Here is a 16,419-nt window from a genome sequence, read left to right as displayed (position 1 = left end):
GATTTAAACAAAACCTGCTGTTGAACTTTGATGGGTTGAGTTCGGTTAGGGTTAACCCTCCTATGCAAATATACATTCTGTGTCAAGTAGTCCTTTCAGTCAAAATCAGTCAAGTGACTGTTCAAGGTTCAAGTTTTAACCCTAATGTACCTGAATCCACCAATATTCACACCCCTGTTTTGGAGTATTTCGGCGGACTCAGGATACCTTCATATTGAAAAGGTTGGGGAATTTTCATAGATTCAGGACAGTAAGCCTAGCGGAACTACAGGATTTTGATGGATTCAGGATACCTCACTATTGAGCAGTTGGGGGACTTTGATGAATTCAGGATCTCAACAGTTTAACTCCTTGGATATGTTTGTTGTGTATGATAAATGTACTACACTGGTGGATTCTGATGGACTCAGGACACCAATATTTTTTGGCATGACAAAATTGATGGATTTTGGCGGATTCATGATACTTTCTAGTAAAAAGGCTCAAGGGGTTAGGGTTAAGGTTGAAGGTTTATTTATTTATTATCAAAATCAATCAATAATAGAAAATAGTTACAAGTAATACAACAATCCACAGATGCTATAGAAAGTGAATGTTGTGAAGACACTGCAGAGGAGCCCATTAAGAAGCAAAGCTTGTAAGCATGGCCCCAGAAAGTCATGCTCATTGAGCCCAAACCAAGAGAAAAGAAATAACATACAACGCACAATATGGAACGGGCAAGGCACACAATTTACAAAGAAAAACAAAACACAGTACACATTCAGGCACAAACAACAGACAGACACTACAGATCAAATAAACTAGCCAGGTCAGCAAGGAGCAATAAAATAAGGGGTATACTAACCAGAGGCATGAATCAACGGTAAGTTTGAATTAAGATTTCAAAAGCTAATTTGGTCTGTGAAATTTGGATGAAATTAGGCCCAACAATGGCTCTATATTTTGCAATGGAGCGTAGGCGTTCATTTCCAAATGGTGATGGGCTTCAGGACCACGGGGTGATCATCTTTGGATGAATTTTTTCCCAAAGGTTATTACTTAACCTCCAAAAAATCAACCGAATTCAGATTTACATAGTCATTCAAAACTGCAAACCCCTGCTCTAATGCTCATCAGGAATTCAACATTTAGAGCTTATGGATGTACATTGTTTCCATACATGTTTGTTGTAATTTTGAAATATCAGCCAATCAGCATCTAGCCCCATAAATGTGGCCTATTTACTGGACTGCCTCCGTAAACATAGGCCACACATCCACATGTACAAAAATCGTGTCGACTTTGCCAAATTTTGATTTTCACATTTAGGCTGTTTGTAGGGTTTTTTTGCTTTAGAAGCATACTCACCCTCTTTATAGGCTAATCAGAAAGTGCTGCCTTTTTCAGATGTATATTTTTCGTGAAATTTCCAGATTCATTTTTACACGTTTGCGTATCAAAATTTCAACATGAAATTTCACAAAAATTAGACATCTGAAAAAGGCAGCACTTTCTGACTAGCCTATAAAGAGGGTGAGTATGCTTCTAAAGCAAAAAAATCCTACAAACTAAGCCTAAATGTGAAAATCAAAATTTGGCAAAGTCGACACGATTTTTGTACATGTGGATGTGTGGCCTATGTTTACGGAGGCAGTCCAGTAAATAGGCCACATTTATGGGGCTAATCAGCATGCTTTAATTGCAATCGAACTTTCAAAGTTGCCATCTTTGTTTTTGAGCCTGTTTTCTGGTTGTTGTTGTTGTTGTTGTCTTTTAGTACCACGTAATTTCCCTCACAAATCAAAGCCCTGCCCTCTTCACACAACATTAAACCTGCCAATATTCAAGAAGGTGTCATGACTGTTCAGATGTGTCAAGAAATATCAGAATGTCACTTTTGAGTGACAGCTGTTCTGGTGAGTCTCTATTTAAAGTTATTTAACATATTTAACCTTGTAAATATAAGTTATAGGCCGTGTACCTGTTTTGGAGGCATCAAGTTTTCGAGGTTTGACCTTGTAGAGATGTACACGCGCAGATTCGTAACACACAACCAGTTGATTTGTTGTGTGTGAGGTACGTGTTCCACCGCCAGCCCCCCAAAAATTGGAAACCGAAGGCTATGTCACTTGTCAGTGTTTTTCTTTTGCTTGATGATATGAATCCTTCCACCCTCGAACCGGTACATCACTTGTAGTTGTACATCGAGGATATAGAATGGGGTCCTAAAATACATCCTGTACTAGTACATGTACCATGCAGGTATGCATCCGTACTAGGCCTACATCACTACATGTATACCCTTTTTACCAGCACAGTTAGAGCATGGAGAAATCTCGAAATCTCCATGGTTAGAGAGATGATTCGCCATTTCCATCTCTTCATCATGGTTTTCATCCATAGGCCGGCTGGCTTTTTTTATAATTAAAGACTCCTTAAACAAGTTACTTACATGCCCACGACAACATATAGAATTTTACTTACATCAACATGATGTACATGTATGTTTCACGTCATTCTTTCGTCTGATACTAGCATCTAATGTTACACGATCCGTGCTTAAGCCGCTGCACTCACAATAAATCGTTTACTTACTACATTTGCAGCGATGTCAGCGAGCCGCCAGACGGTCGACCGTTCTAAATTTATTCCCCCATTAGATCGATGGTATCCTCAACCCGGCGTACGTGGTTGTATCGGTATCGCAGTGTACCAGTCCAATCAATAAATCACCTGTTTGTTGTATACGTTTATCTCCCCCCACGAAGCTCATACTAAATCTCGTACGTACAAGTAGCCAGCCTTAATTATACAGAGGGCGCTATGCTCAATTAATGGGCCTTAGTTCGGGGGTGGTTACGCGAAGACGAGATGGTTTGGCAGCTGTCATCTATACTCAAACACACTTTTCTTGCATTTCATAAACCTTTCATATTTAATTCAGATGTTTTCATCCGCTCACCCTATCATGTACACCCACTAAAGTTCGGTCACAATCATTATGGGGAGGTGACGTGACGTTGATATTAAGAGGGAAAAAACATAACAACTTTAAAACTTCAGCTGATAAGCATTCCACAGATTCATGCAATAATTCTGAGGAATTGGAAAGAAGTGGTTTTGTATATTTCTTGAATGAGAGTTCAGCAGCCCAGCACCAGGTGTGTAAATCGAGACTGAAGTTGTTGTTTTTCCTTGGTGGGAATCTGCTAGCTTTTACCACATGACCTTATTGATTCACCAGAAGCATTTTAAAGTGGAAACATTTCAAACTGGGGGGGGGGGGGGGGGGGGGGCAACACCAAAAAGGGACACTTATTCAGAAAAAGGGGCACCTTACGTACCTCCCGTCGGTGTGAAAGTGAGAGCCTTTGGCGCCCGAAATGGTGGATCTAGAACACACATTTTTCTTGGGGGGGGGGGGGAGCCAAAAAATTTGGTCCAGAAAAAAGTGGGTCCACAAATTCCCGGCGTGGGTTCGGAGCCCGCTTTAAATTATAAGGGGCGAGGGGAAATGGATCCTAGATTCTAGACCACTTTAACAATTTTTTTTCAGGAAAAGATGGTGGTGTACGTAGTGGCTGCCTTTTTGTGACTTTTTTTTTGGGGGGGGGGCGGCATGGCCACGTTGTGCCCCCCCCCCTTGGATCTGCCCTTGGGCCTTCAGCACACTGCACACTCTCCGCCCCCGGCAGTTACCTCTGGGTCCGCCCATGAATATGACTAGTTATGTAGAGGGGTGCTTTCGAGGGGCAGTTTTGTCAAGAAGTTATCGCGAGAGGAGCACTATTGATCTCGAGGGGGCACATTTATAACCACGAGAGGGCCACTTTTGTTGGTCTGGGAAAATCGGGGGGGGGGGGGGGGGGGCGAAGTGCCCCCCCCCCCCCCCCCCCCCCCCCGTTCCGCCGCCCCTGCTTATGTCTAAAAAAGTTTTTTTTAATTTAATTTTGAGTGAGGGGGGGGGGGCAGGAGTGGGGCTGGGGGTTAAAGAGATTTTGGGAGTTAAAGTCTCTTGACCCTTTGTATATTGACCCTTCATGACTGCTCTGTATATCATCCCTATTTAACTTAAAAGCTTTTTATGTTGTCTATTAAACGCATGCGTTGTGGTTCAAAATTCCAGGTTTAGAGATGACACACCCAAACTTCATACTGAGGCTTCTAGAAAACATGCAATAACTTGAAATAAATTCCTATTTCTGAATTTGATACATTAGTTTTTGAACATTTACTTTTTATTGTTCTTTTTTGTCCCTTTTCTTCAAACATATCTTTCACCTTTCGATCGCACAACCCTTAACCAAATTGATGAGGCTTGTAGATTGCAATGTAATGTTTTTTCAATTATCTAAATTATACTCTAAATTTTCAAAAGATTTGTTCTGCTGAACAAAGTTTTATTGTGGGAGATGGTATGATTTTGTACTACCAAAGAAAGTCCATTATACCTTCATTTGGAGCAGTGTGTACAAACGTATGCAGTAAAAAAATCAACTTGAAAAATCAAAGTCCTTGTCATCATTGACCATTGGCCTCATTTTACAGTCTCATATCCACGTGTGGTGCTTTCGCTATACAATGATGCCTTTCTTTTTCAGTTCTTTCTTCTTCTTCCTCTCCTCCTTCTCAATCTCCTGGACCATCTTCTGGAAGCGGGTGCTGCGGGGATCAATGGCATATCCCAGTTTCTCTTTGGCCTCCTCCAGGAGACGATTCCGCTTGGCGATCTGCTCCTGTGCCAATGCTTCCTTCTCTGTCATCTTCTTGCGGTGCTCAGCGAGCATGCGGGGCATCTTGGCCATGTTGGCTGCAATCAACTGCTCTCTGCATAAGGAAAGAAAATTCTACAAGTCAGAACAATTATAGAGAAGTTTATTCAACTCTAAGGGGATGATTTATCAAATCAAAACCACTAGCTAAAATGATCCCAAAATAACAAGTGCAGTGAGAGATTGATCATGTGGATGACAGCACTCATGTTTTTTTGTTTTTTTTCAAACAGTACCTCTGCTTACCACAGTGTCATTACTTTTTGTATATTTACTTGTTTAGACAAGAAAAGAAGAATTAGTTTTAACACTCGCTGTCTTAATCTAGATCACAACTTTCATTTATTAAAATCTGACTCACGACAGAGAAAACTAGCTTGAGTAACTCCAGCTGACATGCTCATATTCATTCACATGAACATGTCAGCTGGAGTTACTCAAGCTAGAGAAAACATACTTTAAGAGCCCCCTTGCCTTAGTATTATAGAGGAACATACATTTATATCAAATCTTCGATACAACCTAAATACAGAAATCCATTTTCCTTTTATTTTTTTTACAACATGAAAGACAGGGGGGTTGGGGGTTGGGTGAAAGAACATGCACAAGTTTAAGTGCCCGGGCTGTTGACCTACATGATTTCCTTAGCTCTAGCCTTAGGCCTACCTTTTCTTTCTTTTCAACTCGATGGCATGGTTTTCTTCTGCTATTTCTGACTGCATCTGTTGCAAAGACGGGCACCACTCCTCTTCATCTTTGATGATATTTTCAAGTTCGGTCTGAGTTGGCCACATGATACTGGGATCAACACCTGATGCTTTTCCCTGCTTTGCATACTGTTTGGCCAGATACCGCCTGGTCATCTTCCATATCGGTGGTGGCTCCTGTACCCGCGGCTGTTCGTCGGCATGGTCGGACAAATCGTGGCCGTCCACAAAGTCAGTGTCTGTTTGTCCATTAGTTACGGCTGCTTTTGTCTTAAAATTACTACAGAACCTCACCCCACAGATTCTGAAGACGAAATTTTCACCTAGTAATGGAGTTAAAGGGGTAATCCGAGGAACAATCGCTGCTGATGGCCGGGAGACAAGAATAAAGATTTTCGTCGATATGGAGGCCGCCATTTTGTTTAGTTTCAAATTTGAACAATGAGGGCGCCATAACCAGAGACCATGCCAGGAGATTAGGGTCTCCAGTAGCTACTTGGTACTTGGTACTTGGTTGGTTTCCTCCTGAAACATCATCTAGGGATCTTGACTAGGAGGTCACGGGGAGGTGTCGGCACCTAGGTCTCGGTCATGATGTGGTTGTAGTAGTTGTCCCTAAAGGTCTTGTGCGTCAAAGAGTCGGTGATGTGTTGGGGCAGGTCATTCCATAATTTAATTGTCCTTGGAAAAAATGAGTTCTTGAATACAGTTGAGGATGTTTGCACTATGTTAAATATTGGTTGTTGTTCCCCCTCCTGGATCTCTGTGTTTTTGGTTGAAGAAAGTCTGAAGCATCAATGTCAATGGTGTGAGTGATGATCTTGTAGAGTTGAGTGATCTGGTGGGTTTCCCTCCTATCAGTTAACTTCTCCCATCCAAGAGACGATAACATGTGGGAGACACTACTCTGTCTGGTGTAATCTCCATGAACGAAGCGTGCAGCTCTGTGCTGAATTTTCTCTATCGCAGACTGATGACTGATTTTATAAGGGTTCCATGCTGCTACACCATATTCTAAGAGTGGCCGGACAAGTGTGAAATATAACCTTTCCTTAACGTTTTTGGAGCTCATGTAGAAATTTCGTTTGATGAAGTTGAGGACTCTCGTTGCCTTGGTAACAGCATGCTGCGTCTGATTTTCCCATCCCAAGTCATGTTGGATTTTTATGCCCAGGTACGTAAATTCCTTGGTTGCTTCAAGACCCACTCCATCCATCTCATAGGCAGGTTCACCCAGGGTTGCGTTTCCGAGAGACTCGCATCGATTTACATTTGCTCGCATTAAATCGCATACCCCACATAGTAGCCCATCCAATGAGGTTGTCTAGGTCAGCCTGCAGTAATTTCTCATCTTCATTGGTAGCTGGCCTACGCGTTAGAGCCTTCATGTATGCGAGGCTGTTCTCTGATTTACAAAACCACTTATTTCCAATTCCTCAGAATTATTGCATGAATCTGTGGAATGCTTATCAGCTGAATGCACAAAAGGTTTGCTCATGCCTATCCTAGTGATACAAAACTATTGCCCTCCGACTCCGCCTCAAGGCATTAGGTCTATAACTCGAAGTTATCACAACTTTCATTGCACCAAATAAGAAATCAGTAAGGTTGCATAAATTCCCTTCTAGTATAGGCCTTTCCTAATTAATTAATGAATTATGCAGATGCGTTGCCTAACCTGGGACGAAAGCCCTGCGCAGGATGCACTACAAACTTTCAGCATGTGTAAAACAGAGGCCGATCATAGACCATGTGCCCTGTAACAACAACATAATGTCACATGGTCTATGTGATCAACTGATAGTAGGCTAAACTATTATGCCGACCCCAAGCGGACTTTATCACCGCACTACATGTATACACTGCAGAGTACTGAACAAACATTTGGAAGTTGATTGTGTTATAATAGCTAGGGCACACGTCTGACCTGCGATTGAAACGCATCGTTCTACAATATTCAAGATAACAAATAAACACAGCCAGTTTTGTCCGTCAGCTAAGTTGGAGCGGGAATACGGCCAAAATAAAATACAAACAGAAACAAACACACAAACAAACAAACAAATAAACTTTTTCTCCATATCTGCACTTTACCCGAAGCAGAAAAATCAAAACGATTGTGCATCCATCATAGTTTGATACTTTTTTGAGTAGGCCCTTGTTACTCTCCTGTGCTGATGCAAATTTGAGCCCATTTCGTCATCAACCTGTAGTGCAATAATGTTTATTAGAATAGAATAGAGAAAAAAAGTCATTACTTGCTCGTTATATTCCTATCAATCATCTTTATCTGGCGGGATCATCTTCGACTCTTGAACCCTGATTAAAACCAGCACAACAAAGCAAACCACGCCGCGCACAGCCATACAATGCTGGATACTACATGTAGCATTATGTTATGTTAATGTCGACATCAGTTGCCGAGAATTCAACCATTCCAGAGGTCCACGATGGTTTTACGGTATGTACACGTTCACTTTCTCTGTACTTCGGATAGAAACGTAGCCCTTTTACTTTGTTTTGGTAAATGTGGACAAGTAAAAGGCAAGCCTTCTAGTATTTGGACAGCGATGCATTTTATACAAACAACAAATGCGCGGGGAATCGAAGTCGTAAACAACTCAGCTGTAAACATCCAATCCAAATAGGCCTAGTAATGACTGACATCGAGTTTTCCGAGAATACAAAGTGTAAAAGCGACTAATAACGAAACATGCACCAGATTCTGTACTTTTTAATGAATGGCCGTCAGAAAGGTATCAAAATAACAAAATGTTCTTGTAACGGACAACAGTAAGCAAGCAAAAAGTACCACAGCAGTATTTCGAATTGACTATCCCGAAAAATACTTTATTTTTCTGGCTTCCAATTTAACAAGACTATAGGCAAGCCTATGGTAAAGCTGGTCCAAAGCATATAGGCCCTACATTGAACACTCCATTGATTCAGAAAGGCTATTCGCTGGAAGTATCAGTCTGCACAGCAATGGGCCGGATTGAGCCCATTTATTGGTGTTATACGGGGTAACCCTATACGATAGCACGGCCAGGCAGTCAGTATGGGAGTCGGTGAGTCAGTCCGATACTCAAACACAAAGGCTGTGCAATTCAAACACAGACGAACATACTTTTCCAATTATATTGCTTGACTATAATTAACCGCAGTTAACAACCGCAAAAGTCGTCATGGGGAACTGTGGCCCATAATAAATGGGTCCCGATGCGTGACTACCGCCGTATCCAGGATACGCGTCCTAGATACGGAGGCAGTCCAGTGTCTAGGCCCCCGTTACTGTATAAGGGGAACCATTGAATGCTAAAATGCAGTTTTGAACTTTATATTTATTGTTTGTTCAAGTTTCTACCTGAACACTCGACAAATTTGCGATGCACTAAAACTGAATGTGACCAATACAATAGAGTCTACAACCAGTCTATATATTATATTCACGATAAGATAAAGCTGATCCACCCATGGTCGGGATTAATGTGGCTGTAACGGATCATGCTCTGTCGTAAATAAAATGTTAGGGCACTGCAATAACACGCTGAGTTGAGAAAACACGATGTAATAAAAAAATACGACCTCGGAACATTTTGTGTGTGTGATGCTGAGCATTAATGTTTTTCGATTTTATAAATGTAATTGCGGTAATGTGCAAACAATAATATTGTGAGCATCTAGAAAAGTACTGACTTGTGTTTGCCTCTTCAGAACAACTGTACATTGTACTTTTTTAAAAACTGAAGGAATTAGATTTTTTAAAGATTATATGTAATGGCAGCTTCTTAACTTAAGGGGGCGCTCTTCGGGAGAGTAAAAAGTGTCATCCGATGAATAAGAGTCCACTCCAAATTGCACCGTGTAAATTACCCAACGCCATCCGAATTATTTCTTGCATACATGTATTAACGCTAATTATTATGAGCTTTCAGCTCAAATTCAATGATAACACAGCCCAAAACTGTCCCATATAATGCAACGCAACATGCGAAGGCCTATGCGGTTACCATAATTTGCCGCTATGTCATCCAATTTAGAGTATATTGAAAAACCTAAATTATAGGCTATATAAATGAATATAGGCCTACTTCTTTTGATTTTTCTTCTTTAAATTTCAGGAATTAGGGATAGTCATTGTATTATGCGTTAATTCCACCTATTATGTTGAAATAAATGCTGCTAGCGCGCACATGCTAAGAGTTCATAGCCCTTTCATTACAAACCAATTAATCAAGTGAAAATGACAAGTTAATGAGAAAACGGCGGGCTCCTACACCAGTCGGCAGTTACAGAATAATGTCCACAATAAACTGTTGTACAGATTAATAATTTCCAACGGAGCATTATGATGACAACCGTCGTTGCAGTCTCCCGTGATTTTGTTTTATTATGATTAGGTTGGTGTTTGCTAATCGACGCTTGGGCGCACTCGTAAAGTCTTACGGCCTTCCACTTTTTTCTCTTTCCAGAAAATTGGTCATTATGTTGATGGATATAATTATAGTCACTGCTTAATTCATCTTGTTGGAGACAGAGCTTTTTAAAACCCAGAGCCGTGGAAATTAATCATCGCTTCTGAAAGTGTGAGAGAAACCCAAAAAGGGGATTTCTACTCCACTGCGGTCCAATTCAATTACTGACCCCGATTTGGTCGTTAAGATGGATGGAGAATACCAACCTGCGAGGCTGCGCCTAAAATATCCTTGTATAAAATACTTAGTAGGCCCATACCAAATGTATGCGACGGTGTTACACCTCGAAAATACTTTTGTGATTGGATAATAGTGATGTCCCCGAGAGGCCAAACTCAATGCTGAGACATCAGTCATTTTGGTCAATGTGAAATGGTAAACGTGCCAAATCAATATTAAACCCGGCATTTATGTAAATATTTCGGCCGTTATAGGAAAACAATAATTCAACAGAATTCAACGGAAAGATTTATACAATTCTTGTGTTTATATTCAAGGTGTTTTCGACGAGATTCAGCGAAACGAGATCGTGCGTTCAGTGTTGGAAACATTTCCATTGAAAATCTCTCGAAGGTCTTTTTCAACTGGGATCTCATTTGCACCGTGATCTGAAGAAAAGCTGCGGATATTAGTTTTGCCTTAGCAGTTTACCGCGATAACGTGCCTCAGCAGTGACTGTTTTTGTCCGGATATTTTCCGCAAGAAGATCTGAACAAAAACTACGATTTGTAGTGATTCCCAAATTACGGACTGGGCCATTGCCCTGGCCAATTTGGCCTCGGGAACTACATGCTTAGCTTTGTCTGACGTTTTTGTCGTCTTCACATTACTCAAACATCATTATTAACGCTCTCGTGCTACGAAACCAGTCGACCTTCCATGAATGAACAAGTTGCTGTAGGTATTCTTTTTGAGTGTTGGGGGAAGAGCCAATGGCAGGCATGGAGGGAGATGATCGTTGGGCTACCCCGGTCCAGCGACCGAGGCCTGTCTCCAGTCAGCGGGTGAGAAGGTATTCTATCCCCGCTGGATTGTATTCCACAAAGACGGAATTACAACTAGATGAGAGAGCGGGGTTTCTAGGCAACACCGCGGCTGATTATGAGAACCATGAGGCTAATCATCATCCGTATGCTGCTACTACGGGGAGAAGGTTACGGGCTTATAGTGAGCGGGCATATTCCAAAGGGAAAGCAGCTTATAGGGAGATTAAAACCGAGGATCGTAGAGAGAGTGCAAATCAAAGACGAGCTCAAAGTAAGAGTTTCTCAAGTGGAGATTTAGTGCGGGGTGAGGGTTTGGATAAACACAGGAGCATCGTGCGCCGTAGGTCAGTGTCAGACGACAGCCAGGAGAGCAGTCATGGAGTTGACAACTCGACATCGCCGTCATTGACTGAGTCGGGGAAACACCTGTACCCCCATCGACCTGTCATCATGCAGGTGGCCGAGGAAACGTTGCCAGGCAGCAGGGAGAGGAGGCGACCCGGATCACTGTTGAAACAGCGAGAGAGAACACCTGCGTTGAATGTCGATGACGGGGCGATGCGGCATGCGCACAACCATGTGTTATCATCGTTATCATCATCATCGCGTGTGAACACCGTCAGCGATACATCACACGGTGATAGCAGTGAAAACATCAGCCCGAGACCACCAAACAGCTCGGCCAACCACCGGAGAACCCGCCGGCTGAGCTCGGCAGGTGAATCTGCCAGCAGCCCGGTGCCGACACTCGGAAGTAATTTACGGGAGGTTTCAAGTGGGAGAAGCAGGAGAAAATCCACGTCAGTCTTACCGTCCATCACCCACTCGTCGCCAGCGTCTAACGCGGGCATGGCGACGCCGCAACCACCTCCGTATTCCCAGCATGGGCCGGGCTCACGTAAAGGCCTGGCAGCAGGAGCTGGAGGATTGCAGAGCCGGTCACTACCCGAAGAAAAGCTCGATGACGAGGAAGATGTAAATGCCGTGCACGCTGACTTGCTCCTACTGACTCGTAAGAAGAAAATCAGCTCTAACGTGAGTGATGAGTACAGGCTGGCTTTGGATGATTTGAAAATCGCACCCTCCAAAAAGCCGACCCCTCCAGTTGGTAAACGGTTACTGAGTAAGAGATGGAGTTCCCTACAAACATCGGTCCTTGCAAAGAACAACGGGGATTTGGGGGGAACTGTCGGGAAAGACCAATCGTCAACAGTGGGGGGTTCGGGCGACATGCCCAAAGACGGTAAACTTCAGCATACGGATGACACGAACAATAACGAACTGAGCGAACCGCGCAGACACCGGGGTTGGGAGATCGTCCGAGCCAAACTCACGACAATTGCAGACATGGCTCCTAAAGATAGCATCGATTCCAAACCACTGACCTTCCGCAATATCGCTGATTTAGTCAAAGCCAAGGAGTTCCGCCTGATGATGAAACGCAGGGCAAGTTTCATCGAGAACGGAAGGTTTCAGTTCGACGAGGCTAAACAGGACCTGTACCGGCGATACGGTGGACGGCCGGCCGGTAACTTAGCCCCCACCGCCCCGTCTGAGAGCCACAACAATCACGGTCGAAAAACAGACGGGGGAACGGGAACACGTGTGGTTAACAGGAGAAAATTGCTTGGTCTTTCTGGAAGCCTTTAAACACATCTGTATTATCTTTTACCTTTACTCTGTAAAACGACCCACAAGCCTCTTGTTACCAAGGTATTTTTCTCATGTTCTTTTTGCTTAACCATTAACTGATCAATCATGCATGGCTTAGAAATGTTGAACACTGTGCCTTGGAGAATTACATACGGATCCGCCATGAGAAGTTCATACAAAGCTTCACTCGCATTTTGCTTATGAATAAATCAGTACCAAAAGTAAAGAACAACAATGCACCTTGCAAAACTTTGAAAAGCCAAAATAATTGAGCAGAACAGAACAGAGCTTAAGTGCCTGTATTTTTTTTCCTTCAGGTATTTATTTATCAGCGTAAAGAACACTAAAAATCAGCTTGTCTTATCGCATTAAAAGCTCTAATGTAATATAAAGCACTTGTAAATATTTACAGTGGATAGTTTGTTCTAACTTATTTGCTGAACTACCTGATTTTGTCGATAAGATAAAGATAGAAAAATGCGATGTCACAGTGTTAGTGGCTATTACACCGGAATTTGAGGTTTCCTTTTCAGTTTTACCAACAGTTTCATTATTATTATTGTTGTAACCAATTCCTAGTCTTGGATAAATCTGAGCAGCCTAACCATTTGTTTTCCCGCAAAATATCTTTCGCAGACAATTTTTCATTATTGGATGTAATTTCTAAATAGTTTGACTTGATGTTAAAGTTTCCATATCTTCAATCTCACATCTCGCTCTTTCCAATGACAAACTTATTCATGTCACTCTAGTATCATTATGTATGGAGCCATTTTTTTGTGGTTCGTTATCACACGTAAAGCTCTAAAAAGCTTCATTTGTTTGCTTGCTTTTCCGGTTAAATATTCACCAGTATAATGTGTGTGTCAACAGTACCGTGAAATAAGGTTGGACCATCTGTTTTCCCTCGTATTAATAAGTCATGCGTATTCACATAAATCAGTCGAAAATGGGGGGACATTATAAATGAGTAACTCTGCAATGATTAACTCTTTTTGACACGATAGAACGACAAAAGGGCTGGGTTTTTTTAATAGAAGAATTTGGTATAATTAATTGAGAATTTTGCTTTCTTGGGGAAGAACTTCGTAGCGTCTTTGAATCCTCTCCTTCGAAATAATCATTTCGGTAATTTCGCTGAGGTTTTTTTTTTCATGAAGCGTTTACTTTTAACTGTAGGAGATTGGCCAACTACTATATCGTGAGGAATGTACTACGATGCAGCGATTGCTGTTTAGTGCAATATTTTCGAGAAGCATCATTTTAAGTGTGACAGCACAGTCCATCCAGTTCGCAATTGGTTGTAAAAATTGACAATCTAACTTTAAAAAAAAATGTGTTTATTCAATTATATGTTAATACTGTTGAGCGATGTATGAATTATCTGTATATCGATTGCAAAAAAATTGTTGGTTAATAATTGACTGGTAATTTAATAGAACACGAACTCGTTCCTTGTTACAAATATTTGCATTTTGTTCAACAATTTGTTCAACAAAAATGGCCCACCGGAAAAGATATATACATATACTGTAGACATTTCTTCTTTTTTGGAGAAGTAAAAAAAAGTAGAAGCAAACCCACAAAAAAACCCCAACAAAGCACGACAATGTTGACGCAAGAAGTGGCCATTATGAGACCGTTCACGTTAAGTGTTTTTATGCTTTGCGCCTTCAGCAAACCCAAACAAATCGTGTCTTTTTTCGAGTAGTTTTTGGGTTATCCGCGAAGAGGTCGTTAGAACTTGGAGTAGCTTGGCAACAAACACTAACAGTCGGTAATCCGCGGACGGGCTTAACTTAAAAATACCACCGTTGTATTCACTGGATCTTGTCCCGGTGAATTGGTGGTATAATCCTCCCTTGCGTAAATCCTCCAGTTTCATTATAAGGAGGATAAGTGTTGTGGGTTTCGGTGAACAGTTATACAGTCATGCGCATTAAGGGAAACCTTGTCTGGTTCTTTAGCAAAACGATCCCGACGTCTCATACATGTAGGTACCGTCACATTCAAAAATGGTACTACGTGTCAACAAATCAAAACATGTCAGTACTGTTTTGATCCTAAATAAATCTGTCGTTTTATTTACCAATGGAATACAAAATGTCAGATCATTTAAACAAGGCATGACGAACGTATGGAGCGAGTTTCATGAGTTTTGTGCAAGAGGGTGGGATTTAAACGCCGTACGAAAAAAATACTCACTTTCAGGGTCTGCCACTTTCGACTTCGCGTCTCCAATGTCCATACAGCGCTGGAGACGGTGGCGGAAGGCGCGTGCTGCGGCCAACAGCTTCTGAAGGAATGCAGGATCACCCCTGATGTCATTGCATACCTCCTTGATCGTTTGGTGCAACACACGATCGAGGAGGTGTGCAGTGACATCAGGGGTGATCCTGCATTCCTTCGGAAGCTTTCGGTCGCAGCGCGAGCCTTCCGCCACCGTCTCGGCGCTGTATCGACATTCTGAAAATGATAATTGTGGCGTATGGCGTTTAAACCTCAACCTCTTGCACAGAGCAGATAAAACTCGTTCCATAAAATTTGTCATGCCTTGCTCACATGATCTGAAATTTTGGTTTAATGCCATTGGTAAACAACGGGGTTAGTTAGGATCAAAAGTGGGACATGTATTTTGTTCGACACGTATACATGACGCAGCATAAACGTGTGATGGAGTATTTATAAACGAGGGCCTCGCTCGTAGCATCCTCCAGCAGTCCAGCAGTCTCTTGAGAACAAAACATCGAGATTCATTCTCACCACTGGCTCTTTTCAGAACCACCACTTTCTCATGAGAGAAATTTTTCCAAAGTGTACCCTTAAGCTTATAGTCATATTTCACTGGTAAATTTCTTCATGTTTGTAAGCGCTATGCTAATTGAGTTATTGAGTTGTAGGTCTAAATGTTTCTGCACTGTCAGTGCTTATAGCCAGTATATGACAACGGAGGACCTTTTTTTCTTTTAAACAATTCTCCCCAAGGGAGAGAGTCCTCAGTTTCGTTGCTAATTTGAAAGTCGCCTAACTCCAAAGCACTTACATTTTATAATGGCGACGGGAACAAAGAGTTTTCTACCAACTAAAATCAGGGCCTCATCAGAACGGCGAATTATTCTGATATCACCAAGCTTTAAACATGTAATCATGTGTTCAATCACGGTTCAATCGACAGCTCAGACATATAGGCCTATATTAAACTGTAATACTAATAGAGAAAAAGTTTAGGCCTACCGCTGATCAGAATGCACGCGCGGCTTACTTCAGTGCGCATGGCCTTGTTTGACAACGGGACCAAACTCCGAGATTATAGACGGTATCAGGCTAGGCCCTAATCTATTCATGGGGGAATTTGTAGAGATTCACGGTAGCAGCATGCGGTCGCTCCGCTGTTGAGAATGATTACAAAAGAGAGTAGTGGTAAGAATGAATTGTTATGAAACAATTCTAAAAATAGGAACATCTTTGAAAAGTGTGCCGTAAAAAGTTTTACAATCTGATACAACTTTCAGCAGAGGAATAGTGGCAGGGAATAGTTAAAAAAGAGTCCAAAGTAACAGGTCACGGTACACATAAAATTTGAACGGTCGTAAAAGGCAATACCGTTTTGAAATTTCCACTGCAAAAGAAGTTAGGCCCTGTTCCACCTGCGGTACAAAATCCTGGCTGCACCAATTTGGATTATCGTTTTTGGAACCCCAATCTGAGGTGTTTATTACGTGTATTATACCTTCGCCTTTGTTTCGAATAACAACACAATGGAAAGCGAATTCACGAAAAAGACAGTGTCGTAATTACACCCCCCATGATTATGTAAATTTAACGACATTTTGGACCAATAGGA

At 41.9% G+C, this 16,419-nt stretch overlaps 3 protein-coding genes across 4 annotated transcripts in view; 1 reads left to right on the top strand and 2 right to left on the bottom strand.

Annotated features, from left to right (window-relative positions):
- The window catches only part of LOC119728209, a 43,628-nt gene extending 40,894 nt beyond the window's left edge, over nucleotides 1–2,734 (bottom strand). The window contains exon 1 of one of the 2 annotated variants that reach the window (XM_038200348.1): nucleotides 2,467–2,734. The gene's annotated coding sequence lies outside the window, so the exon portion shown is untranslated. The remainder of the gene's footprint in view (nucleotides 1–2,466) is intronic. The other variant, XM_038200349.1, reaches the window with a different exon arrangement.
- A 1,451-nt stretch (nucleotides 2,735–4,185) lies between these two features.
- On the bottom strand, nucleotides 4,186–5,908 carry LOC119728825 (growth arrest and DNA damage-inducible proteins-interacting protein 1-like). Its single transcript, XM_038201221.1, has 2 exons — nucleotides 5,421–5,908; nucleotides 4,186–4,809 (listed from the first exon to the last, which is right to left on the bottom strand). The coding sequence occupies exons 1-2, from the start codon at nucleotides 5,876–5,878 to the stop codon at nucleotides 4,557–4,559; spliced, it is 711 nt and encodes a 236-aa protein (XP_038057149.1). The 5' UTR covers nucleotides 5,879–5,908; the 3' UTR covers nucleotides 4,186–4,556.
- Nucleotides 5,909–7,831: 1,923 nt separating this feature from the next.
- Nucleotides 7,832–13,179, top strand: LOC119728740. The gene is made up of 2 exons (XM_038201099.1): nucleotides 7,832–7,922; nucleotides 10,434–13,179. Exon 2 carries the CDS (start codon nucleotides 10,869–10,871, stop codon nucleotides 12,570–12,572), a length of 1,704 nt encoding a protein of 567 aa, XP_038057027.1. The 5' UTR covers nucleotides 7,832–7,922; nucleotides 10,434–10,868; the 3' UTR covers nucleotides 12,573–13,179.
- Nucleotides 13,180–16,419: the final 3,240 nt, after the last annotated feature.

Source organism: Patiria miniata, unplaced genomic scaffold (genome assembly GCF_015706575.1).
Source record: "Patiria miniata isolate m_02_andy unplaced genomic scaffold, ASM1570657v1 HiC_scaffold_20, whole genome shotgun sequence".
NCBI lineage: Eukaryota > Metazoa > Echinodermata > Asteroidea > Valvatida > Asterinidae > Patiria > Patiria miniata.
The sequence above is the reverse complement of the archived record's forward strand: the minus strand, read 5'-3'. Positions and strand labels throughout refer to the sequence as shown.